Genomic DNA, 26,206 nt, shown 5'->3' with positions numbered 1-26,206 from the left:
TTGTTTTTATTGTTTTGTGTTCAATGTGGACATCCACATTGATGCAGCAGCCCTTTCCATTGCCTTCTCTGGGTCTCACAAAATGAATCCATATAGATAGAGATGAAAAAGTGACAAATCATCGTTCAACTGTTAAATTACAAATATGTTATAAATATTTCAATATAAATTAGCATTAAAGTGTTTTGATGAGTCAGGCAGTAGCAAGAGGAAAATGTCAAATGCAAAAGAATACTTGAGTAGGTACTGTGGACCGTGTTCTGCTGTGTTGCTCATTTGGAGAAATTTATCTACATGATTTTCATAATTATTAGTAGAAATGTTGCTGAAATAATTTGAATTGAAATAAACTGCTGAAATCATACTATCTAGATAAATTTATAAAAATTTCAGGAAAATCTTTGATTCTTCTGCTTACACTGTAAGAATGACAAATAAGGATTATTCAGTTTGATTATGGAAAAATATCAAATACTGGATTGATGCAGTTTGGAAAAAACTACTTAAATCTTTGTAAAACACATCTGCTTGAGTGTTGTATTCTGAAGCAGATGAAATTATATTATTGACAATTCCTGTAAGAATTAACTTGAGCATTTAAAAATGGGATTAGGAGTGTATTTTAACACCATTACAAATACTGGTATGAATATGTTGGCATAGCTGTAATTCAGTCCAATCTGGGTGTAACTTTCCAATTTTATTTGGTGTTAGCATATTACCGACTTCAGTTCTGTTTTTGCTTTGGCTTGGAGCTGTCCAAATAATTATACTATTTGATATCTGGGACAGAAAGCGTGCCTGTTAAAATACCACCTTTTTGCTAATTCAGTCAAGGACAGGAAATCCCGTATTTCGCTTCTCTTTAGCTTACAACTACATGCCTCTAGGCCAAGCTTGCACTCCTTTTTAGACTTTCTGTCACCAGAGCAGATTGTACAATGGAAGTTGTATGCCTATTTATAAGTTGCTGCCAAAAAAGGCTATCGCTGTTTATATACAGCTAAGACTTAATTTAGCAGGTGGGTGGATACTAAAATACTGCTTAGCTCTTTGTCCACATTTTTTTATCTTGTTTCAGGCTGTGAGAAATTACATTGGACAGTAGCATTCATTATGCTTGCCCAGGGGAGGCATCTTAGCCCTTCAGGAATGTCTGCTAAACTAAATGAGCTGAGACAAGAAAAGAGCTTGTATTTTGTAAGAGTGAATAATTAGCAATTTAATTATGACCACTAGACAAAAGCATGTGTAAGCAAGGGAAATACTAACACAAAAAACCCACCAAAACCAACAAAAAAATATCATTGTTGGTGAATAGAAAGAATGTGCTAAAATGCTTGAATCTTCCAGAACTGTTATACATCCACACCTGTGATTTCTGATGATCTGATGAACCCCTCCGTTAAGAATCAAGCCCTTGTATTTCTTGAGTGGAACAATTTGGTACAGTTCTGGTTGTTGATCCCAGTTTACAATGAAAGTGATAAAATTCTCTTCAGAATGTCATTGCTAAGATTGCATAATTGGGCATTAAAGTTCTCATTATACTTTACAAACTCCAGGACTTTGTTAAAAACCTGACATTCCAATGTACTGAATTTCAGTGTTTGACAGCTCAGCTGTGAGAATTTTTTTAGAGAACATTTGTACCATAGGAACAGCATGTTAATTGACTAAAAAAACCTGGGACAGATTAATCATGGGAGGGAACAGGATACTTAAGAGAATGTAGTGCTAGAGCCCTCTGCTGCTGAAAACCTTTAGAAATACAGTTCTTTTCAAATGCCCTTTTTTTTAATGGCCTGGGTTACTCATCCCATCCGTTCCAGACCCCTGACTTGGGGTGGGATAAATCTGCACACTAAGGTGGCTTTCTTGTAGTGCTGACTGAGAAGGAGCCTAAAGGACTAGCTTGCTCCAGACCCTGAATTTCCACATGGCCAAAGATGAGGTGAGGTGATCTGCTTCTTGGTGCCTCTACCACATTAGCATGTGAATTTTACAGGGATGTCAATTCTCATTCAGCTGTGGCTGTGCTAGTAATGGAAGCAATGTGTTTGCAAAAAATGATCAGAAAATGGCTGAGTACTATTGATTTGACTATGCATTGAAAGAGCAGAGAGAGTAGACATGAGCTAGAAAATTAAACAGCAGAGATGATATGCTAACAGCGTATACCTTCCCACAAATATTGAAGCAGTGTTTTACAGCCTGCTTTTCTTTTTTCTGTTTTTCAACTCTTGGTTAAATGAGCCCCTTACAGCATGGCATGTCTTATTGCTGGGGTTGATGTTAGTGGCTATATAGGGGAGTGGGACAAACCAAGTAGACATCTTTATTCTCCATGAAGCCCCTAAACGTATTTGCTATTATCCCTACTGCATAGTAAACCTGACTTTGTAGTAGGTGTTCCAGTATCTAAAATATTAGACTGATCATTGTCTGCAGCATTTTGAGAGACTGATCTAAGCTGATAACCTGGACTTTGATATGGAATTTACATCCACAAACCGTTGACTTTATTTATTTATTTATTGTTAAAAACCAGGAGCTGGCTTTGTGTCAGGCAGTGAAAAGTGTTGTTTATTGGTCCTTGGAACATTTGAAGCAAAAAGAGGTCTGGCAGGGCTTCTTTCAGATTTATAGAGTTAAGGCCTTCTGGTACATCATTTACTTGGAAAAGAGAGGAGCTGTCCTAAAGTTGCCCTACAATCTGCTATGTTCTTGTACAAGTGGCAGTTACTCTCAGCCTTTCCAGAATGGAAAGCTCTGGAAAGCCCCTCAGGGGCTGAAGCGGACAAAACTGTGGGCTCGGCTGGTCGTGCTGGTCATGCAGGGGCTTGGTAACTGCAGTATTTGCAGAGAAAGATCCCCTCCACTTTCCGCAAAGGAAGAAGATGACTTTATTTCAGCCGGTGAGGCTGTTCTGAATTCATCTCACATCTCACATGGCGCAACTGCCACTGACAAAACATGTTTAAACCACAGAGAAAACTGCAAAATGCATTTAAGTGTAAAAAAAATGGGCTACTGAAAGAAAGTGAGAATATGCCACCCACAAATTTCCTTGGGGAAGTGAAATCAGATTTTAAGAAACCATTTACCAGTACTACGTTACATGATGGTAATGTTACCGAAAAGATCATTCTTGTCATCTCTGATGGCTGTGTAGACAACTGTAATGTTGGAAGTCTCCCTCTTCCAGTTACTAGTGGTATCCTTTCTGTTTCTTCAATAGTCTTTGTATGTGTTCCATAAACTGATATTTACTCGTGAAAAACCAGTAAAGAACTATGCATGTTTGCTATGGCATAACTAACTTTTTCCATGAGTCATAGATAAATTTTGCATTGGGTCTGCATCTTTCCTTCTCGGCTGGTATTTCTTGTTATGCCTGCCTTTAGAGTAGGTTCCCAAGATTGTCCCGTGCCATAGAATTTGAACCTTGCAAGGTTTTAAGGAGAAGTCAGTATGGCTGGACAGAGAAGAGAGCACTCTGTACAGATCTTTCCTGTGAATTTATATAAAAGATTCACAGTTCTGCAATTACATAATATAGTCTTTACTGAATTGAAATTAACTTTTTCTAGTATAAGTATATTTTAAACTCTGAAGGTGAAATATGCAATCTCCCTGAGTTCTGGAGGGTCTTAATCAAGGGTGTCTGTGTGCTTAATGCTTCACAGCTCAAGGTTAGTGATGAGGCTTGTTGGGGTTATGGGAATATGGCAAAATTCAAGTTTTATTACTTGATTCTGGCTAAAAGTATGTGGCAGAGAAACATGGCAGCTATTATATACATTGAAATACAGAGGAGATGTACTCGGGTATTCATGGGTAGTGAGATATTTATAGAGATAAATTCTATTTAGAAGTAAAATTGTATTCTCATATTCAAGCAACGAATTTTCATGGATACTTGTGAAAATTATGATTTTAAGATTTCACTTGTGCTGACATTCTGGTGTACAGACATAGGTTTTTCATTTTGATAATCCAATTTATGACTATACATGCAGGCATGTTGTAGTACAGATACATAGCATTAATGGGTATGGTGAAACAAATGGGGGGCACTGAAAAGAAGTTGCACTCGTAGCCAGGAAGGAGGGTGGAATAACAGAAGAAAGAGGAACTGATGGACGATGAAAGGTTTTATATTTTTCTTGGAAAAAATTGAGATCTATAGAGAAAGGGGAGAGTAGCAGGCAGGGAAAGTTTTTAGTTGCAAGTGAACAATGGTAAGAACTAAGTTACGTGTTTGTGCAATTGAGTTGGAGAGTTTAAATGTTTATATAGGAACTCACAGAAGAGAATAATTACACAGTAAAGAAAGCCAGCCTGATTATTTGAAATAGTTGTGGTAGTGTGTAACTTAAAAACCAGATGCAGGGTCTTGGGGAGGTGGAGGAAGGAGGATGTGAGCCAGAAGAGGGGTTTGGAGGTGACACATGTGGTTGGGATGTGAAGGGCAAAAGGGGATGTATGAAGGAGAGTGAATCAAGAACTGTGTTAATATCAGGAAGGAAGGAGAGGATGGGGCAGATGAGAAGTTATTGCTGGTGGACAATTGTAAGACCAGAAAAGGCTATCTTTAGCCTTTAGATAGTTGACTGCTGGGGAATAGGTTACGCAAAATATACAAGGATACCAGGAGATGCTGGGAGAGGAAAGATAAGCAACAGAGATCAGGAAATAAGCAGTACATACCAGGAGATGCTGGGAGAGGAAAGATAAACAACAGAGATCAGGAAATAAGCAGTACTTCTGACACCTCAGTTACTTGGAAAGTGGAAGGGTTGAACTAGGTGATAGCAAGGTAAAGTCAAAAGACCTCCTATACAAGGAGAGTGTGGCGAAGACAACAATCGGGGATCAAAAAAGGCTTTGGATGGACTATACCTGGCCATAATGTCGAGGGTGATAGGAAAAAAGTGTCTGTTACAGGGCTGTTCTGAGTGGAACAGTTTGGTAGAAGGTCAAGAGGAGGTGGCTGGGAGCATCACAAATGGGAAGGGAGAAGCCCAGAGCTGCCTGCCAGTGCTGCATGTGACAAGGAGTACATGCTGAACTGGTCCCTGTAACACCCAGCAGGGACCATTTAAGTGAAGGGATCTACATTATTGTGGCACTGCCAAATTACTCTGTTTCTGCCTGGCCTGCAAGGCCCATTTTTCTTTGGTACATGCAAAGAAGCTGCAGATGAGGAGGAGTGGAGTGGTGCACAAGCAGATTTCATTCTAGCGTGTAACTAAGACATCCTGAAGCACAGATGCAGTCTATGGTCTTTGGGCTACACTGGACCTCATGAAAAATACCAGGAGTAGTAGGAACACTCATAGAAGTGATGACCATAAGGGATAAAAACTGTGTCAAGGTAGAGTTTGAGTGGTGGAGGAGGTTGGCAAAAAACCGCACGTGGGATCAGAACTGTATTTTTTTAATGATTAAAAAATTTCTATTTTTTGAAAAGGAAATGGTTTTTGAAAAAGTTTTGTGACCGGATGTGCACGTTTACCATGGTGAGCAAGTAACATTCATGTTCTAAGCAGTTTGTTATATGTATTTCAAATATAACCATGTTTTGGAAAGAAAGATGTCTAAACAGATAGGTGCTATGACATGTTGAAAATGAACTTAATCTCCTGTTCTGGGCTTCAGTAGTATCTGGTCCAGCATGATGGTATCACATACATGCTGAGTAAAGTAGCAGTAATAGGAAGGAAAGGTGCCTCATCCCAGCGCATCTCTGCCTGGGTTCTTTCAGAAGATCAGCTTTCATTGTGAGTCATAGTTGTCACTTTTAATTAAAATATTCTTTTCTAGCTGCAGTTTGTAGTTGTGCATTATTATCTTTGGAACTTTCATTCTGCAAACTCAGCGAAATGCATACAGTTTTCCTGTAGTAAGCTCCTGCTAAGCTGATTAATATGTCAGGAATAATGCAGACGGATTGTGGTGTAAACCACTGAAAAGTAATTGGGTATTCTGTATGTTCCTGTTCCTCTGTGAGGAAGAAACCCAGACATAATGAAAGTTATACAGCTCATATTTAAATATCAATCTGTTTAGTTGATGTATTTAGCAGGTAAAAAATGTTTTCTATCCTGTTCTTTGGATAACAGTTCTAGCCATCATATGGGCAACTTTACACCATAAAGCAGGAAATAAAGCATATTTCATACTAAATTTCATACAAGATAATCTTTCAAACTAGAGGATTACTTCAAGTAAAGCTGAAACACATCAAAGATCTAAGTTGAAATGTAAATTTCCCAGTTTCCAGAAAGCACACTTTCCAAAGGCAGCTGTTTCTCATCTTATTTTATTGGGATTCTCTCCTACATAAATGTCTGCAGGGTGGGCCATCAAACTGATTGTAATTTCTAGCAATTAAGAGCTTAATTATTAATTCTCAGCATGCGCTACTAATATGCAATAAATTATTGAAATTCTGACAGTTCTTGCATTAAAAAAAACTGAATAAAACTGGAGTTTTTCATATGGTTATGCAAAGACTGTCTTAGAGATAATAGGATACAGATTTTTTTAAACCAGGCCCAGCAACTTTTTTTTTTTTTTTTGCTGTCACTAAACTGTCTTTGTTCTTGGAGTCATCATCATCTATGATTAAGATAATCAAAAAAACATTTACTCAGAAAATTCTGCTTAGGAAATTTCAAGGCAAGACCAATAGTAAACTTTAACTGAAATCAATTAATATCTTAGCAGAAATGGCAAAGATCAGGTCCTGTATCACAGAAGAGGGTGAAGATCTGGTAATTCAAAACTGACTGATATTTTGTGGAAATAATTTTTCTTAAATTTTACTGCACTCTTTTCTGTAAATTTCCTAAATCTCTGGCCAAGCTGTAAGTAACATCCCAGATCTTGTAGCAAAGTTAGAGAAACTTTCTGTCATTAATATTCTTGGGAGATAAAAGGTAAAGTTGAAATCTGATTATTCATGCTTGGTTATTTTATTTCAGGACTAGCAAAATCTAAATATGAACTTGAATGGAGAATTTTGTAGTGGAAATATAATGAAGAGAATTCAATTATCATGAATTAAAGGGTATTTCTGGGTAAGATATGCTGGTTATCATGGTATTTCTGTGCAAGAAAACAATTCAGATAATATTTCACACCCCTTTTTTTTGATAAGAGAAATTCCCCTTTGGAAGCATTCTAATAATTCTGCTATTGTGTGTCTTTAGAACCATGGGTTCTTAATCTTTTCAGGAAGATTAATGAAAACTATTACAAATGGCTTATACAAACTGAATATCTAAATTCCTAAATTTGAGTTACCCATTAGAATGTAAAAGCAACATGCCCGACTCCTTCCTCTGGCTCAAATGTGGGATTTCAGTTTCTAAGCAGGATATGTAAAACTAACTAAAAAAATAAATCACTATAGATAGATAGATAGATATAATGACTTCCAATGGAGAAAATGAGGTAAAAGGAAAGAGATCTGGTCAAACCAAGCAATGCACTTTAAAAAATATATTAATGGGAAAATTCACCCTAATTGGAAGGCATGGAAGTTCTACATTGTTTTTCTGAAACTCTGTTCTCCCTGGGCAGCCACAATCAGAGTCAAATGTCTGCAGAGCGGAGCTTTTCTCTGAAATTTCGTAGCATGCTCTCTCAGAGCCTTGCTCATAGCTATTTCCTCCCGTATGTCTTCTAGTACTGCCCCCGTTTTCCTTCTCCTTTCCTGTGTAGAACTGTTGTCATTGGTTTATTAAAATAGACTAAATTGCCTTTTTTCCTTTTTTCTTTTTTTTTTTTTTTTTTTCTCTTTCCCTACATGGATAGATACTTTCAGGCCACAATTTTATTCACTTTAGCAGAAATGTCGGAAAACGAACAGAATCACCCAGAGTCTCTCCTTTGGTTTCTCTTTAGCAGCTCACAATAATTAAGAGCAAAGATGGATTTCAAGCCTCATCCTATATCCAGAACAGTACACACACACAAAACTGGTGGATGTCTTTGAACATGATGGGGAGGATGGCTGGCCAGCCAGGCCTTGGCTGTGGATGACATGACTGTCCTGTTCACACATGTTCCCTGCCCTGCGCTCCAAACACTCACTTGTCTGTCAGTCTGGGTAAAAACATGTGGCCATAAAGTCAAATCCCATTTGCCAGGTATCAGTGTCATACACTGCCATGCAGGTGTCATACGGATAGATACAGTCAGAAATTAATTGGTCATGTTTCAGAGGTACCCAGGGCTTTTTACCTCATACTCTCAATGAAAGCAAGGTGGCAAAAGACACTTTGCTTTGATTCTCAAAAATGTTCTAGTCTCAAGCCTCCAAGGACAATTCAAGTACACTCGTTCTTGTACGAGCACCTTCCTTAGGCGTACCTGGCTCTCCTTTGCTGGAGTGTCTGGGGAAAGCGCTGTACCCTTCCGTAAGGAAGGCGGAAGAGGACTGATGCGTCCTCAGTATGTCACTAAAGCAGTCCCCACCATGAATTTCAGCAGTGGGGTGACAGGAGCAGCCGAGCCCCAGCAAGGGGGTCAGTAAGCAGAGGCACACTGAGCTGCGGCATGTGGTGTGGCAGTGGCTTTTGCTAGCTATGTCCCAGTGGCCCTCGCTGCCCCTTTGCAGCCCACTTGGCACGTGAGTGGGCTGCCTGTGTCCTGCTGTGGTACACTCTTTAATATTCATTCTCGTCCCTCCTTGTATCTCTACCAATTTAATTTCTTCTACACATGGGCAAAGTTGTATATTTGTTTCCAGTGAAGCATTGTAGTGTCTGTTGCAAAGGCATTAATACACCATCCCATTTTGATATCTTCAGGGTGAAAAGAATTTATAGGTGACATTTTAAGGGAGAGGGCTGCTGGTTTTCACGCAAAGAATAAGCAGATTACATTTAATCAGAACTTCTTTTTGAATTGGAGAATTGTGAGGATATGAAAAGCAGTAATGACTACTGATGTAAGAGCTTACATAACTGTAATTCTCATATGAGAAGTATGTTATTATGGCTATAGACAAAAAGTCTTGACTAGAATAAAAAATACAAAATGGAGGTATAAAGTTGTACATCTAACTAAGCAAAAAAATAAATGAGCAAAACCTCAAGTTTCATACAAGACAGCACTAACGTGATGCCCACAAAGATGCATATAATAGAAAGGTGAGCAGCATATTTAAAAACTAAAAGCTGGATGAAGAGGGCACAACTTGTATATGCAGATCTCATCTTTCTACATTTTTTAAAAAATATCTAAATTATTAATAGTGCTGTGTTTCTAATTGAAAAGTTGTACTGGGAATTAAGGTGCCTCCAAGAGCTTTGAAGTTCCCTGATTATTTCAGTGACCCAGACTGAAAATGGACACATTGTAAATCATCTGAACAGCACAGATAATTAAAGAAGAAAAACAAAAGTGGATGTCTGGCCAGTGCCAGCAGAGTATCAGTGAGGAAAAGGCTTTTGGCTGAAGGAAATCTGAGGGTTGGGTTGGGTTTGTTTGTTTTTTTTAAATTTCAACCCCATGCTCAGCTTTGTTCTGTTTTGTGTGTGTAGTCCCTATTACCAAATCTCTTTCAGCAGAGAAAATAAAACATGAATTCTGGCCTATGGAGTGAACTGGAGAACTCCCAGTGCCTTCCTAAGGTCAGGGGAGGGAGTACCTTCAGCACCTGTAGAATCACAAATCATGCTGAATGCTTCAGAAAAGGCTTCTGCTTCACAGAACAAGTGTTTTCTGGCATTTGAAGAAAAAAGTGGCACTAACATCAGTAAGATGTGTTTTAAAGAAGGGTATAGTATCAGGAAAAAAAAAATAGTAGCTGAAGGTTTGGTCTCCAGCCTCCTCTTGTGATCAGTTGCCTGTGCCATGTTGGTGTAGATGTTGCCATGCCCTGAGCAAGCCAGATCGCAGCAAGGGGAGCCGTCAGTGGCCAGTGGCCTCGGCTGTGTCACGGGGGGGCAGTTTGAGGGTGTCTGCTCCAGAGACCCCAAGTGGGATGGGTGTTCGGGGACTCTGGGAGTTGGCTGGCTGGGTTGCTCAAGGAGGTGCTCTTCCCTTTCATCTTTTCTGGAGTGATGAAAGACCTCTGGGAGAACCAGGAGGGGATGATGGAAACTGTGATTGGTTTAGTGATTGATATGTTTGTGATTTCTAAGCTTTGTAGTATAAGTCACTGCAAAGAGCCAACATATTAATGTTGTTGATTGTGCTGATAATAAGAGAAAGAAAAAAGGAACAGAAAAATCATCACTTATCTGTGATGTATGACAAAGAAATCAGCGAAGCGAATTGTCTGCTGCTTTGAATATAATTAATATTTTCTGAACCCTCTGGCAAATGCTACCATTATTACTTATTTCAGCCTTGTAATGCTTTCACTCAGACTTCTGTGTACTTGATTTTCAGGTTTTGTCAGTAACTTTCTAGCACTGCCAGATCACTTAAACTCTGCAATTTCTTGCCATTTATCTGAGTGAAATTTCAAGAGTATGACCAAAGTTATGTTTGATAATTTGTCAGACCACGCAGGCTGATCCTACATATTTACTACCTGTTTTCTTCCCGTTGGAGTTTTGACTCAGGCCATCACCTGTGGCAGTGCGTGGGGGGAACTAAGATCTCCCTGAGATACGCACACTTAAATGAAGTGGTACATCGAAAACTTGTTTGGTAGAAAAATTAAATCTGTAATTAATCTAAAATGAAAAGCTGATTTATACTACTGATTATACAGAGGCAAATACTGAAGTTTTTTACAGTGGCATTTTAACTACCTCTTTTCTTCATATGTCTACTCGACACTTCAGAAGATGATGTCAGAAAACTATTGTTTGCTTCTAAGAGTTAAAATTGCCTTCAAAAAACATAAAATTTAATTTTATTTGAGTTTAGTGAAGACTTTCAAAGCCTCGAAGAACATGCGTATGTGGGGCAGCTGCTCTGTCATGCCAGGCATGTTAACACAGCAATCCTGTGGAACTTGCAACAGGAGAGCAGGCTTAAGGCTGCGTGAAGATAATCCGTCCTGGCTGCGTAGTGGAATAAAAATGTATAATGTCAGTGTCACCGTTACTTCTTACCTGTTTGCACTTAGATTGTTCTTTCTGCAGAATATGCTGGAAAAATCGCACCCGGTACATTTTGTCAGGGCAAATTGCTGTCTTCTACAGGCAACCATTTAAAAAAATTATGTTTGATTTGATTATCGTAAACTCTAGACCATTTTTAAAATCAAGGGTTATTTAACATTCTTTTAAAGAATGAGCTACATAGAATTCACTAGTATTTTAGGAACTGGTTTCCTTATGGAAACAGAATGATTCTTGTCATGCTTGATACAAGCCCAAGAGCCTGATATAAACCAAAGTTTCTATGAATCACAAAGCTATTTTTAATAGTCTTACCAGTGCTTTCTCTCCTCTTTTTTTGATGTTTTTTTTTGTTTTGTTTTTAACATGTGCATAAATACATGCATTTGAAGTTTTGCAGGTCCAAGATGATCAACAGAGTTGACTTCATAATTGCAGTCAGATCTTTCAAAGACAGTATTTGGGAATTGTTATTTTAAATGCAGTATCGACAATAAATTGAGTGGATTCCAAAGGCACTTTGAAACTAGTTTTTATGTTACAACTCTTTCAAATTGCTTGCTCAATAATTGCCGCTTGCTACTTATTTTTACTGTTTTTTTTAACACTGTTAATGGAAAAGTAAAGCACATTGAAGATAATACTTTGCATGTTTTAGCATAGAACTAAACTGATAAGATAAAAATATTTGCAGACAGATATAGCATTTTTTAGTTGTGGGGGGTTTTAAGCAAATTTTTGATTACTTTGTGAGAGGAAAAAAGGAAAATGGCTATATCTAATTATCGGCAGGCCCATTGCAGAGGAAAAAGCTTCTGAGATGAAAAAATAAGCTTTTCTATATTTTCTTTAAAAAAAAAATAAAATTGCTGCCTCTCCTATTCTTTCAAGATACTTGAAGTTTAGAAGTTTTTTGTTCCATCTCTAAATCAGAGTTTTGTGAGCCATACAGCAATTCTCTGCCTCTATCTTTTAAATAGGTGAGAACATCTCTTGCGATTACTGAGAAACAGGAATTAGCAGTTTTACTGCACAAAAGATCCATTAATTGAGAAGAGATTAGATTGTATTGTAATTAATTTCCATAAAACTACTGTTTTTCTTAGATTAAGGGTTTTCTTTATAAGAAAAGAAACTGCAGATAATGGTAATGAGATGCTTGCATGAAGCTGATAAAATAGCAGTTTATATTTGTTTCTTTCGTAGTTTCTTTAATCTCATTCAAAAAATAATACATTTTTAAAAAGCATTCAGAAAACAGGTCACAGCATTTTTAAGCTTTTGTGTTGAAAAATGATATGTTGGTTTGTTATGAATGCAGTGGTATAGAATGAGTTATTAGCTAAGATGTTAATAACTTTCCTTAAAGCAGAATCACACACAAAAAAAGTATGTGCATTTTGTCCTAGTTCTTCGCAAAAATCCACCTGTTCCCATTGCCTTTGCAGGACAGCCTTTGTAGCTTGCCAAGTTGTGAGCATTTCTACGTGTAGTCTGATGAGTTCTGAAAATGTAGTGTTCTTACATGTGAGACCGAATAGACAACCTGAAATATCTTTTATTTTCACTGTGATATAAATCTTTTAGTGTCTATAGTCTTAGTGTATAGCATGTGACATATGGTGAGCAGTAACCTCTAATGTTCAGCTGTGGAGTATTGTATTTCTTTCAGTAGTTTAAATGGGGGAAAGTGCTAAGCACTGGTGTTTCTGTGAGGAAGTAGGAAGACTTTCTGTATCACTTACAGGGATTAAGGAATTTTGTAAAGCTGCAAGGAGTATGGTGACTCAGCCTCCCAAAGTTGGGAGGATGGCTTTCTGCTGACTCTATTTGACTTGTTTTGTTCTCAAGGATCTCAAGTCACAATCCTCTTACAGTAAGTAACCATCAGAAAAAAAGAAAAGCTTTATGAAAAAATATGAAGGAATAAAATGTAGGTAAGAAAAGTGTAATTACCAAAGCTGGAGTTAGTCCAGGATAGGAATTAATAATACTGAAATTAATAATGTAATTAAACCATTAGTCCACAGGGCATGAAATTTTACTCCTTTCAGTTGTACCACAGGTCCTTTAATTCCGTACTGGTGCTTTCTGAAATGATTGCAAAGAAAAATTTAAATCCCAGGCAATTTTTTTACAGGTTTTTCAGCATTTTTGTTTTCTTTTTAATTGCGAAGGGTAAATAATGGAGCAGACTATGGACACGTGCAAACCCACTTAATATCAAAATACATTTAAGTTCATACTTCCCCATGGCTGTTCTTCCAGCACATATTCTGTAAGCAGTGGTTTCTGCAGCAGAGTTGCTTCATATTAATTTTTCTCACAAAATCTTAGCAATGCATCATAATGCCGGGTCAAGTCCCTTTCTTATTCCAGTATTGATCTTTTCTTAAATACAGATTGTTCGTCTATCCAAATCACATTCTGGTTTGTTTTGGTTGGGTTTTGTCCTGAAGAGGACAGTTCCGATACATAACCAAGTAATCCTGCCAACCTCACGTATCATGAAAATTGAGTCTTATCATAGCTTTTGAGGAAGGCTAAGTAATTAAATCACTTTGGTTTATCCTTTGCATTTTTTTCTTTCTAATCTTTAAAACAGTTTTCTATTGAATAAGAAATCACAGCTATTTTTATGAAGTACAGTAATGGAAATACTTCTGTTTACATAAGCAAAAGAAAAAACTGGTTTTCAAAATGTCTTTGCTGTTGTAATTGCTATTTTTAGTACAGTTCTAGCACTTCACTATTTGTACACTTTCTAGCTTTTCTATTAGACTGTTATTGTTCTGGGTTTCTATTAAAATGAAACGTGGGGTTTGTTTTATGTGTGTGCCTACAGTAGAGGAGAATAGTGCAAAGCTAAGTGCTTTTTAATGCCTATGGGGGAAGAATGGTTTTTTGAAGTGCATGTCACTGTTCAATTGTTCATTATCTTCAAATGGCTTGAAAAGCTACAAATAATTTGATATTCCAAGGGCATTTATTTTTATTGTGTCGAGGTTTGAAATACGCAGTTGCAAATGCTGCTTCCTATGCTGGAATACAAAGAGGCTGTGCAGCTTGACAGGTAATTTCATTTTTCTTGTGAAGAACATATTCTGTGACCAATGCTTTTAAAGTTTTGATCTGTTTTGATGTTGTACGCTCAAATGAACCGTTTGGGAAGATCCCTGGACTTAAAGTTTCACCCTGCTGTGTACAGGGGATGCTTCTTCAGAGGGAAGGGATGGGCCACGCTGCCTTAGCAGAGCATCCCAGGCAGAAGCACGGCTGGAGGCTGCCTGCCACTGTGTGCTTCACATCCTTTCCCTCTGAGCCCTTCTGCAGCCCTGCTGATGTTCACAGCTTTCCCTCTTGTCATTGCTCTGTCTCTTTTCCTTGCTGCTTTTCATGTGTGAAGGTTTGCGGAAGTCAGCAATTACTGCAACTGTAGATGATCCTAAAGTCAGGTAGAACACGGTGTAAGGTGACTAACTTTAAGTAGCCGTGGCCAAAGCTACTTCCGACATCCAAATACAGACTTTCCGAGACTAGACAAGATGATCACATGTGGTGTGCTGTAGTGATGGGAGCAGGTAACATGGCAATCAGAGGAAACCCTGTTCTGAGAGAGAACAGGGAGCATTTCTGGTTTGGTGGGTCTTGGGCAAGTCTCTACTGGACTTGCTTTGGAACACAGCTTTGGGAATTTTCCTGCCTAAAATAAAAAGTGACAAATACAAAATTATTTGAAGTTTGAGGAAATGATAAAAGTAATTTCCTCCCAAGTAAGTTTGGAATTGGCCAACATATTTGAAGTTGAAAAGGCAGTAGCCTTATTTCCAGAGGAAAATTAGGGGCAATCTTAAAATAAACATTTCTTTATCACAGGAAATTTTGAGGGCCGATTAAGAATCCAGATCCAGCCACAGTGTTGTGTATGAAACCTGACTGGAGATCTAGTGTTCCTGGTGTCAGGAATTTAAATGTACAACGTTTAAAATCAAAGTTCACAGAGTAAATTTGAGTGGAGTGTGACATCTTTACTTTTTAGGTGTGTGGCTGTTCGTGTTCTGCAGTGGACTATACCATTGAACTGAAATAAAACTTTTCAGTTTTGTGATTTGTTAGCTTGTAAATGAATTATTTCTTTTTTCATACCTACAAGCGTTCTAGTTTTACATTTTCAGAAGTTTATGTACACTGTATTATGCAGATGTTTTCATTGCATCAGCTGACTGTCATTAAAGATACAACATTACACCCACAAACTTGGCGCCTAGTCAAGCTGAATTACAAAATTACTATACCCTTTTCTCTGTTTTGAGCTTTACCCTTGAGCCAAAATCATCCACATAAAGCCTGTCATTGGCACTGCCAAATGAATAACCAGCTGCACTCTGGTTTCAGTGTTCATTTCAACATCTCAGACTTCTGAGAACATGAATAAACAGTGTTTCTTCTGCTAGTATTTGTGTGCTCATCTCGTTGGGATTACTAGAGGCAGATTAGGTGCTAATAAAATTTAAACAAGGAAATAAAACATTTGAGTATTTTATTGCCCTTGAAAATATCAATGTATTACATGAAAGGAAAGTCATAGATATCCATGAGTGGAGCATTATGTGATCAATTAAATTATTTTTTTGTCTTACGTTTACATGCATACAATACAAATTATCTCTACTGATATTTTCCATTAATATATAGTTGCTCTTTCACTGGCACCCTGTGAAAAAGAATCCTGATAAACGTTACTTGGCTTTACTTGGACAAATTTTGTGCATTTTTTTCATAAATGTAACTCAAAACCTTGTTAAATGGTTTAGAGAATGGGAGCTGAAGGTTTAGCCCTTCTTGGCTTTGTGGTAATATTTTTCAGAACAGACTGATTTATCTGTAATCATATTAAAATAACTTCTAAAAATGTCAAAATCTATTCCAGATGTAGAGACTGCTTGACATGTTTTAAATCTGCTTATTGGGTATTCTCTGAATTCAAGAGTAGTAAGTTATTTTTATTCCACTGAAAAATAGTAAGGTACAATTGTGCAAACTGTTACTCATGTGAGTTGGAGGCACTCGTGCAAATTGCATGTGCAAGGAAGATCTGCAGAACTTGGCATCTAGATTAGAAGAAGTTAGGCTGTGGTGGAATTTCCCAGGTGTTTGTTTTACTGCAGTAAAATTAACGGCGTTTCTGCTAAGTCCATTATCTGAGTTTTCAACCGACTTAAGGTAATACAAGAGAAGCAGGAACAACAGGTAAACATACTGGGTTTGGGTTACTTGTGTTCTAGGTTTGTAATAACTAAGTTTACATACCCTTTTCATTGTTCATATGGTTGAAAAGACAGTGAATGTACTGCAACAATAACTGTGGAAAGCTAAGGAACTCTTGATTTCAGAGAAATTGGGTGTAGTGCAACAGCATGTTTGTCAGGGAGAAGCAGAACCAAATGAGACTGATTCACTTCTGTGACTCACAGCCCAAACTGAGCAAGGGACCAAAACACGGAGTACAAATGTCATTTTGTACTTTGTCTGGTGAACGTGTTTTGTATGTGCAGGATTTACACAGCTAATTTCCATCATTAAAGAATGCAGCAGTTGTGGCTGGTCTTGGCATGTTTCCTTCTGTCCCACTGTAGAACAGATGATGTGTTGAGATTGCTTTCTGTGATTACTCTGGCAGTTCTCACTTTTCCATGCTTTGTAGGAAGGTAGAATAAGAAATCCAGAATGGAGACTACAGATACCCCTCAGGAAAAAATTGTATTTAATGGACTGCAATCTTGATGATAATTCTAAAAAAATAGTCCCCAAAATGTTGATAGTTTCAGAAAAATGTTTTTTCCCCTTTTCCTTCAGTATGCTGTTTGGAGATGACAACCAAAAGGAAAATTATCGGCCGCTTGGTGCCCTGCCGGTGTTTTCGTGGTGAAGAAGAAATCGTCTCAGTGTTAGATTACTCTCACTGTGGCCTGCAGCAGGTGCCAAAGGAGGTTTTTAACTTTGAACGGACATTAGAGGAGCTTTACCTAGATGCCAATCAAATTGAAGAGCTACCTAAGGTAATCAGTGTTGTGCCTGTAATACAGATGTCAAAGCTGTGTTCTTAAATGTGTATTCGGCATATGCTTCAGTTCTGAAATAGGGCTTGGTCTTGACCAGGAGACCTGCTTGTCCTGGAAAGAGTGGTGACTTTTAAATCTAGCGATTCAATTACTTTTTTACAATATTTTTTCCTGCCCTCTCTGAAGAGCCCAAAGAGTTGAACCACCGTTCTTGCAGATGGTGCTGTGTGGGGAGGAGTAGAACCACCTACTTCTCCTTGCTTCACTACACAAGAACAGGGGCAGCCAATGAAGTTTTAAATTGTGAAATTAACAATTGTTCAAAAGAAGTACTCCTTGGACAACAAGTAATTACTGTGGCATTTGATACCTTGACCAGGAGTACGCTAGCCTGAGGAGCAGGTGATGTCACATTTGGATCCTCTGTAGCACTGCTTTTAAAAGCAAGCTCTTTGTCAGGATAAGTCGTTTATCCTTATGGGAGAAATGCCAGTGCTGACTGGTATTTTTATAACTGCAAATGAGGTCCTGCAATGAGATTACTTAAGTTATCCTTCCTGTGTAAAACTTCTTTTATAGCACCTTTAAATCTGTTCCTCTGCTGATTAATGTTTACTATAAGGAATTAAAAGTTACTGTAACTTAAGTGTTCTGGAAACAAAAGAGGGCAAGGTAGTGGAAAAACCAATTAATAGTAGGTGCTAGCTACATAATGAAGCATGAAGTAATGTAATCCATTCCTTAATTGAATTTTTCTCAACGATAATGAAAGGTGCTTACAAGTCTGTAATTAAACATCGTTCCACTGTAATCCATTCTTCATCATCTCTCAACATACTTCTTACTTACACTGCCTAGAGACTTTATTTAAATTCTATTTACAAATGTAAAAAATGTACTTTTTCCATTACATGGAGATCTTTTATTCGGATATGATGGTTCATTGCTTAAGATTGCTCACTCCACCAAGAAATTCTCTACAGTTGGTAAGACAGGGTAGCTACAATCTTTTAAGTGTCACAGAAAAATGATATGGAGAAACTGCCTTATCTCTCCTGCTACTAGAAAGGACAGCAGAGAAACAGATACTTTTTCTGTCCCCATAAATATGAAATGGATTGTGGTGAAGGCCATTTTACTGCTAATGAATACCTTCAGGACTGTTTCTCATTTAATAATAAGGTATTGTTAACCTTGTATGTTTTAATGCTACTGAAGAATATATAAAGTGTCTAATTTAGCTAGGGATTTTTGGTCTGTTTGTTTTGGTTCTCTTGAAAGTATGCATCACCATGGTATTAAAACTAAATTGCAGCGCATATTGGAATATCTCAGATATCTCAGGGCACAGAAGAAGAACAATATGGCATAATTCTATATGGAAAAACTGAGAGCCAAAGCTAAGGGGTCCAAAATTCTGGAACTGGGATGAAGGTGGTGGTTGTTAGTAACAGTCACAACTGAAGTGTGCATGCTAATGACACCTTTGCATTGTATTGTAGTATCATCTGTTTTGTATTTGTTATTTGTGAAACGAAACAGCAGATAAATACGTACCTTTGAGAGATTTAAATGTATAGGGCACTATTTTTCTCATTTTTCTTTGTTATAAATATTTTAGATCAAATATTACATATTGAAGAAATTCCTTTTAATTGGTCTTAAGTTTCAGTAAATGCATTGTTTAACATAGTCTTGGCCTTGAATAAGAGAAGATTAATGGCAATGTTATTTTGCTTTCTTTATATCATTCATAATTTTTTGTCGTAAGCCTTTAATTATCGTTACCATAAATTAAAGAGTCCAAATAATTTCTTAATCAAATTTTCTGCCTCAAATACTTTTGGCTGCACATCTCTGAACTTTTTTTTTTGCTATTGAATGAATATTCTAGAAGGGAAAATGCCATTGTTTTCTTAAAATGGCACTGTATTACTTTAACTTGATCTACCATAGGCAGAACTTTCCTCCGAAAGTGAAATTGAAATGTGAATTCAAATAACTTCTTCCAGAGGAAATTTGTTTTGTTAGTTTTCTGTTATTTACTAAATGTTACATGCCTCTGAAGTTACAGTAGTCTTTTAAAATTTTCTAGGATCATAACACTTGATCATGTTTAAAAACGTAGTAAAAAAAAAGCACAGGTGAAACTGTGTTAAATCCTTATATACCTTAGTTACTTTCACTGCTATATGATACGCTGGAAACCAGCAGATTATTTTGCAGTAAACTGATGTATGAAACTCATTCTGGCTGGGTTTTTAAATATTTTTTACCTTACAGTTGGTGTATCATAATTACGGGTTTTTTTCTGCTGTCTTCATTAGAAATGGCTTTATAGTTCCTAATTTCTGATATTTTTGTTATCTTTTAAGGATTAATAGGATTGTTATATAACTATTAGTATCTATTTTCCCCCTAAATCTAGCCAAGTCTTTTATTTGCCTTTGACTTCATTATTATGAGCTGCTGCTGCTGCAAGTATGTCCCTATTTGTATGAGTCAAACGAATCAATGACTAATAAATAGGAGTATCGATTTTGAGGAAGGTGGGTCACTGGCCATCAGTATCCAGAAAAACATGAATGAGATGAAAATTCTTCCCAGCAGCTTTCCCTTATAAAGTAAAATCTGGACTAATTTTTGATGGACACAGTTAGTTTACTGGTTAATGCCTTAGGAAAATCTGTCTCTAACAACAAATTCTAGAAATAGCCACCACTGTGTTTTGCCATCTCATGTGTTGGTAAACTAGGTACCAGTAATTCTAAATATGCTACTGCCATTAGAGGCTACATCTTAATGCTTAATTGTCTCACTGAGAACAAACAATACACCAATATATAAACAGTGTTGAGGTAATCACTAACGTATAGCTCACATGGATGGGTAGGTATTATAAATTACCTGTAGTTTTCTCCTGCATTGCATTTGCTATGTAAGTTATAGTTTCCATTAAGGGCATTGAATCCTTTTACTAAATCTGCCAATAAGAAATCACATTTCTCTTCTGCAGAGCTGGAAAATGTTATTCCTTTGTAATCCTGACATCGAATTCCCCCAATATGTTAGCCAATCTCTTTCACAGTTATGCCTATGGAAATTAAAGAGCAGAAATTTCATGTTGTTGTTCTCTAGTGGCCCTGGAAGCCAACAACCTCTATTGCTGTGTAGTCAAGAACTTGAAATATGCAGAATAATAGCCCATTGTGGTGACTCAGATCACAGCAGCTATTAGCACCACTTGCTTTCCCGTCTGAAAGGAATAAAAGTAGTATATGGACGTACAGGTTGATGGTTACAACAAAACTGTGATGGCAACACCATAAAGCACTAGCAACCGAGAAAGACACCTTTTGAAAATGCAGTGGGTAAAAATAAATGAGCCATTTTGGGCATACATACCTTTATTCATACTCTTGTATTATTTCTGATACAACAGTACATCGTAAAATTACTCCAGAGGGAATATTTTTTTTATTAGGCTTCTTCATTCACCAGTTCAAAAGCCTTGTATCTGTTCAGATATTGTCAGAACTTTAAGTTCCAAGCCTTTCTTAGCTTTTAAAATATTTCTGCAGGGGAATGGCTGGGAACATGCACTGGGAATTGCATTTTCCAGGTACGGTAGCATAGTATAGTTTGTATATGTACTAAAATTCTGCAGGTTCCCTATGTGGAATGTTACTATGCTCTACAGCTGCTCTCAGGCAGTGATGTGGCTAGAAATTTCAAGAGCAAACCCCTAGAGCCTATTAATTACATTACTTTCCAGTCTTGTCCAAAATGATGCACTTCCTTAAAAAACAGAGAAAGCGGGCACTCTCAGATGCATTGCAAAGGAATTCCTCATTCTCTGGAGAGAGATTTCCCTTTATTAACATTGTCTGCAAGCAGAAGTGTGTACTTCAAATTGTCTTCCAGGGTGTTCAGTAATTATTCTGGCTGTTCCTGTAAATTAGGTGGGGAAGCACAGGCCCTGAACGGTTCTGCTTGTTCCTGATACCGGGGCTGTGGCAGCGCGTTGTGTTGCTCTGCCTGCCGCTGGCCTCGCCGGTGAGTGGCAGGGAGGGGGCTGCTGTGCAGTCCTGGGAATTAACAAGGGTGTTTCATGAAAGAGGAAATCTGAAAGAAACTCTGAATACAAAGGTATTTTGAAAAGTGGCTTTCGCTAAAAAGGCCCTTTCGTATTTGGTGCCAGTTGATAGTGATTGTGTTGTGGTGCTTTCATTCTGAGCATTTTTTTATTCGTGTGATGCACTCTCAATTTTCTGAAAACAGATTATGCTGAAGAAAAAACAGAATTTTTCTAAGGGGTTACGATAGAAGGTTTCAGCAGAAAAATGTGGTTTCAAAATGATCTAAAATTTACTTGAAGTACCAGGTCCGCATTTGCACACCACTTGTGTGTTGATTTTCTCCTCTCCAGATACTTGGCTGAGTTTTTCGTCTGGGCAATCAAACGATTATGCATTCTCAAATAGCCTGTACATGGGTATACAGATTTTATTTTGATGTAGAAGTCTGAAAGACAGACTACATTCAGTGTAAACATAGCACTAATATTTGAAAAACCTTTCTGAGAAGCCTGCAAAGAAGGTTGTTCTCTGGAACCTGCTGAATCTTGTCCTGGGGTTTAGTGAATTCATATTTGCAGAAAGTTCTGCAGCATTTGGTAATATATAACTCTTGAAAAGAGTGAAGTTTTTAAAGCCTGCAGCCAGGAAGGGAGTAGTGATAAGCAGGTCTTACCTGCAGTGTGGTGTGACCAGCAGCGCAGGAGTGGTTGGTACTGGGGGCTGGAGGCAGCTGCACTGACGCAGCGCTGTGTGCACAACCCAGAGTTGGTACCACCGAGATGGGTACCATGCGCCACCCTTCGCTGCTACTCTTGGCAGTCACTTTTCCACAGCACTGTCACTGGGGAACGTGGAGTGTGGCAAGAAATAAGCCAAGCAATTGTATTTCATTCTCCTCTCCCTTGTGCTGGACTTGAAGAAGCTATAAGCTACTCTATCTAAAAAATACACCTGTTTGTTCTTCATGTATGGCACCTCTGACCTTGTTATGCAGTGTACCTAAATGTGAAATTGTGATTCATGATTGCTTTCTCTTAGTGTGGTCGCTTGATAAATTTCTACGTGTGTAAGGTGGTGTATGAGATCGTCATATTTCCTGAGGAAAGCGGCCGTGTTATATAGGTGCTTTCAACGTGATTTATTGATTACTTCAGGTTGAAAGGAGGATTTGTTTTTGCAGTGGAAATTCTGACATTTTATAAAATTTGAATTTGAATTAAAAATTAGAATAGAGTCCTGAATTTGGGCGGGTATTTAAAGAACATATCATTTTGATAACGTCAAAGCATTTTGTTTCTTGAAAATAACAAATTTCTTCTGCATGCAATCAAAATATTTTTAAATCATCATGAAATAAAAATCAAATATTTTAATTGACCAAAATCCAGAAAAAAATTAAATTGATATGACAGATATGAAATACCATGTACCTACAAGTTGTTGATCGCAATGAGTTTACAGTTTTTGACAGAAAGCTATTTTTGAACATTCCTGCTACCAATCAACTCTTTTGGTTATTCTTGTCAACTGTGTATAAGCTGTGTTTGTGATGCTGAGCAGCCTGTAAGAATGTCTTCTCAAGTAATGGCTTTTCAAAATAGTTTTTGATTAATGAATTCTTATGTAGCAAATGTAGTTTTGTGGTATTTGTTGCTTCTGTATATAAATAATGATCCCAAACTGATCTTTTTCCTGAAACACTGTAAAGTGTTTTTTTATGTTACAGCAACTGTTCAACTGTCAAGCTTTACGCAAACTGAGTATACCAGACAATGACCTTTCAAGTCTGCCAACCACTATTGCTAGTTTAGTTAATCTCAAAGAACTTGATATCAGTAAAAACGGTAAGAGATCAAAAGTATAAATATTTTAAAGAATTGTAATGAATATAAACAATAATGACGTTTTAATTATTTATGAGTAATGAAGTTGTGTTCTAGAAAATTTGCTTTTTTTCTAGATTATGTACTATTTTCCTGTCTGGCACTTTTGAGATGTCTGGGTAGCTATCTACCTCATTTACTTTTCTCAGGGGCTGGGGCGGGGGAAAGTTTGCTTTAACGTAGTATGTGGTGATGACTTGTGACCGATAAACATTGGCAGTAGGAGTGGGAGACCATTTTTCAGTGCACTTATGAACCACTCCCCTTTCCAAAGTGGCTTTCGACTTACTGGGCTCTCGTGTAATTTATTTAAGCGTATAAGGCTGCAGGTAAATAACTACCAGGATTTATATAGGCAGTGCCTAATTTGCTGATGTGCATTTCCAAGTTATGCATTTACATATTTATGTGCCTAAAATCCTTCACGTACCTGAACTTAAGTTTCTTTTGCTTGGAAAATGAGGCTTAGGCACTCTTGAAAAATGTGAAGAATTTCTGATCTGTATATGCCTAGAGACTCTCAGGATTCTATGTGTGTTCTCCGGAGAAGAGAGGGAGACAAAGAAGAAAAAGATAAGCAATTCAGAAAGAAATGTAAGGCACAAATATCAGTGCAAATGACATCACTATCTAACTCGAGAAGATTATATAAATCAAGCATTAGCAAAATAGTTTTAGTACAAGGCATATTATCTGTTCTGATGTTTTTATTTTGTGCTTAAGTATCATCTTTTAGACTATATTACTAAAATCTATGTATCCTTCCTGTTATAGCTTAAATCTGATCTTAAAATGCTAAATGAACTCATTTATGAACAAAACAAGTTCGGGTTTTATGTGTGTATTTCAATATTTTCTTTCAATATTTTTTAGGAATTCAAGACTTCCCAGAAAATATTAAATGTTGTAAGTGTTTAACAATTATTGAAGCCAGTGTCAATCCAGTCTCTAAGTGAGTATCAGTAGCTTGTGTTTGCATACCACAAATGCAGAAAACTTAAACAAAGTGAACTAAAATTTAAAGGCATTGTATCAAGTCATTTGCAGGATTGATGTAAATTTATTTTTAATTGTTTTAAATCCAGGGTTGATGTATCTATGAAGAGATTTGTGTAACAAATGTGGTGTCTGTCTTTCCGCATATTAAAGAAAGTGTTGGCAAAGCAATCTGATGCAGCCTTTTAAATACAGGGGCAGGTGCTTTGTGTATTTGGGAAGTAAGCCATGCTGCATCCTCACATGCCATAATCTCTTGGTTGGGACTTTGGCAACCCTTATTCCTTCAAAAAGCTTGCAATAATAGTAGCAAAAAAACCCTCTGTGTTGTAATTCCATGATTTATAAAATGGATTGAAGGAGATCAAAGGATGAAATTTCACTGTTTAATTTTTTTTAAAAAAAAAGAGGGAGAAAGAAAAAAAACACCTTTGGCTTAAAACCCTCAGCTAGGAAGGGAGAAAAGGCTGATGTAACTTGAATGTGCCAAGCATTTGCATATCACGTGGTTATAGCAACATGAAAAATATGAGAATGGGCAAAAATGTTGTCTGTTAATAAGTTTGTTTGTCTTGAGAATTTGCGTAGAAAAAGAAGGTGAGAGAGAAAGTGATCTTTCTCTTTCTAAATATACATTGTTATTATTTCCATAGCAACTTTGGTGTGAGCATTAAGCTTTTAACTGTTTTTTTTAGGCTGCCAGATGGCTTCACACAACTTCTAAATTTGACCCAGCTCTATCTAAATGATGCCTTTTTGGAGTTTCTTCCAGCTAACTTTGGAAGGTAAGAATTAGTCATCAAAGCACATTGCTGTCTCATATAAACCCAGTTTAGGTTTTAAGGTACCATTTTAAAGCTGTATTCCTTTTAAAAATGAAATAAAGCAAAACAAAGAAACCAGAGATTTTGGCTTTTCAGCCCTGTTTTGATGAATTATTGTTGTTAGAGAGAATGTTATGTCAGCAAGAATTTTATGATGAAGTGATGCAGTTTGGTCGTTTAGGGAAAAGGTGAGAAGAAATAGAAACTGAAGAAGAGGCTGGTCCTTGATCAAACGTGTTATTAAATTGTGGCAAGGGCAGAAAATAACAATATGTTTGTTGAAAAATGAACAGAAAGAAAAAGTGTTGTGGGTCAGAAGGGAAGAAAGAAATGACTGAGCATGGTGGAGTAACCAAAGGAAAAATGTTGAACAAGAGAGAAGGTTCAAAAGATGGCAGAACAGAAAGGATGTAGAATGAGTGTAAAAATAAGTGCAGTAGAAACTGAGCCAAAAAGTGTTAGATAAGGACAAAGCAGAGGTGAGGGGAAATCAAAGTTAACACAATTTGCCATGGCCATTTAAGAGGGCAGTAGAAGCTGATGGATCCTTAACACTGCACGGGTCTGGCAGAAATGTCAAGTTTATTTCACCTCTGTTGTACTGGTGAGGGGATGGGCAGCTTTTCTGCCCTCAGATTGTCCCAGTGGGCAAATAGCTCGGGAGACCAAGGATTAACAGAGAAAAATACACGGTAGTGGTACAGAATTCACTTAGTATTACTTTTTTTACTGGTCCATCCAGCTACCCGTATGTGTGTTTTTTGTTTAACTGGGAACATGAACTCAGCACTCCAAAATTAATACTGAGGTGACATAATTTCTGTTGGAAATTATATTGGTATGCTCAGTCACTGAGAAATAGAAAGTGCTGCTTTATCAGCACTCAGTTGATGGGCCTGTCACTGACCCAGATCTGAGTCTGGGCTTTCCGCTGGAATACTTTTTAGAAAATCCTAGTTGAAGGAGGAGGAAGAAAAATTGTCATTGTTAGCATTTGAAGAGTGTTTGGAGTATCAGAGTAAATCCTAAGACTGCGTACTTCTGCAGTTTGGACTCAGATGTTATATTCAAATGTCAAGGAAAAGTAACTGTATGAAATACCCTGCAATTTGTCAGATGTGCAGGGTTTATACTCATTATGCTCTTCCAAAGCCTTGCTGGTACTTTGTCTAATAATCTTTGTCACTCAAGGACATGTCTAGTATTCTAAATCTTTTAGCAGAAAGCACTAACTTTTCTTTTACAAATGCCTATTTTATCTATATG

At 37.3% G+C, this 26,206-nt stretch overlaps 1 protein-coding gene across 11 annotated transcripts in view; it reads left to right on the top strand.

Annotated features, from left to right (window-relative positions):
• Positions 1-26,206, top strand: part of LRRC7 (leucine rich repeat containing 7) — a 216,376-nt gene that overhangs the window by 89,229 nt on the left and 100,941 nt on the right. For all 11 annotated transcript variants that reach the window (XR_013931086.1, XM_080406612.1, XM_080406611.1 and 8 more), the window contains exons 2-5: positions 16,953-17,155; positions 22,964-23,081; positions 23,994-24,072; positions 24,812-24,901. Coding sequence is in view for 10 of the 11 variants with exons in the window: in XM_080406611.1 (XP_080262737.1) it covers positions 16,953-17,155; positions 22,964-23,081; positions 23,994-24,072; positions 24,812-24,901 (490 nt within the window). In the remaining variant the exon portion in view is untranslated. The remainder of the gene's footprint in view (positions 1-16,952; positions 17,156-22,963; positions 23,082-23,993; positions 24,073-24,811; positions 24,902-26,206) is intronic.

Source organism: Falco punctatus (assembly GCF_963210335.1).
Source record: "Falco punctatus genome assembly, chromosome: 11".
NCBI classification, from domain to species: Eukaryota; Metazoa; Chordata; class Aves; order Falconiformes; family Falconidae; genus Falco; species Falco punctatus.
This window is presented reverse-complemented; position numbering and strand designations above follow the sequence as displayed.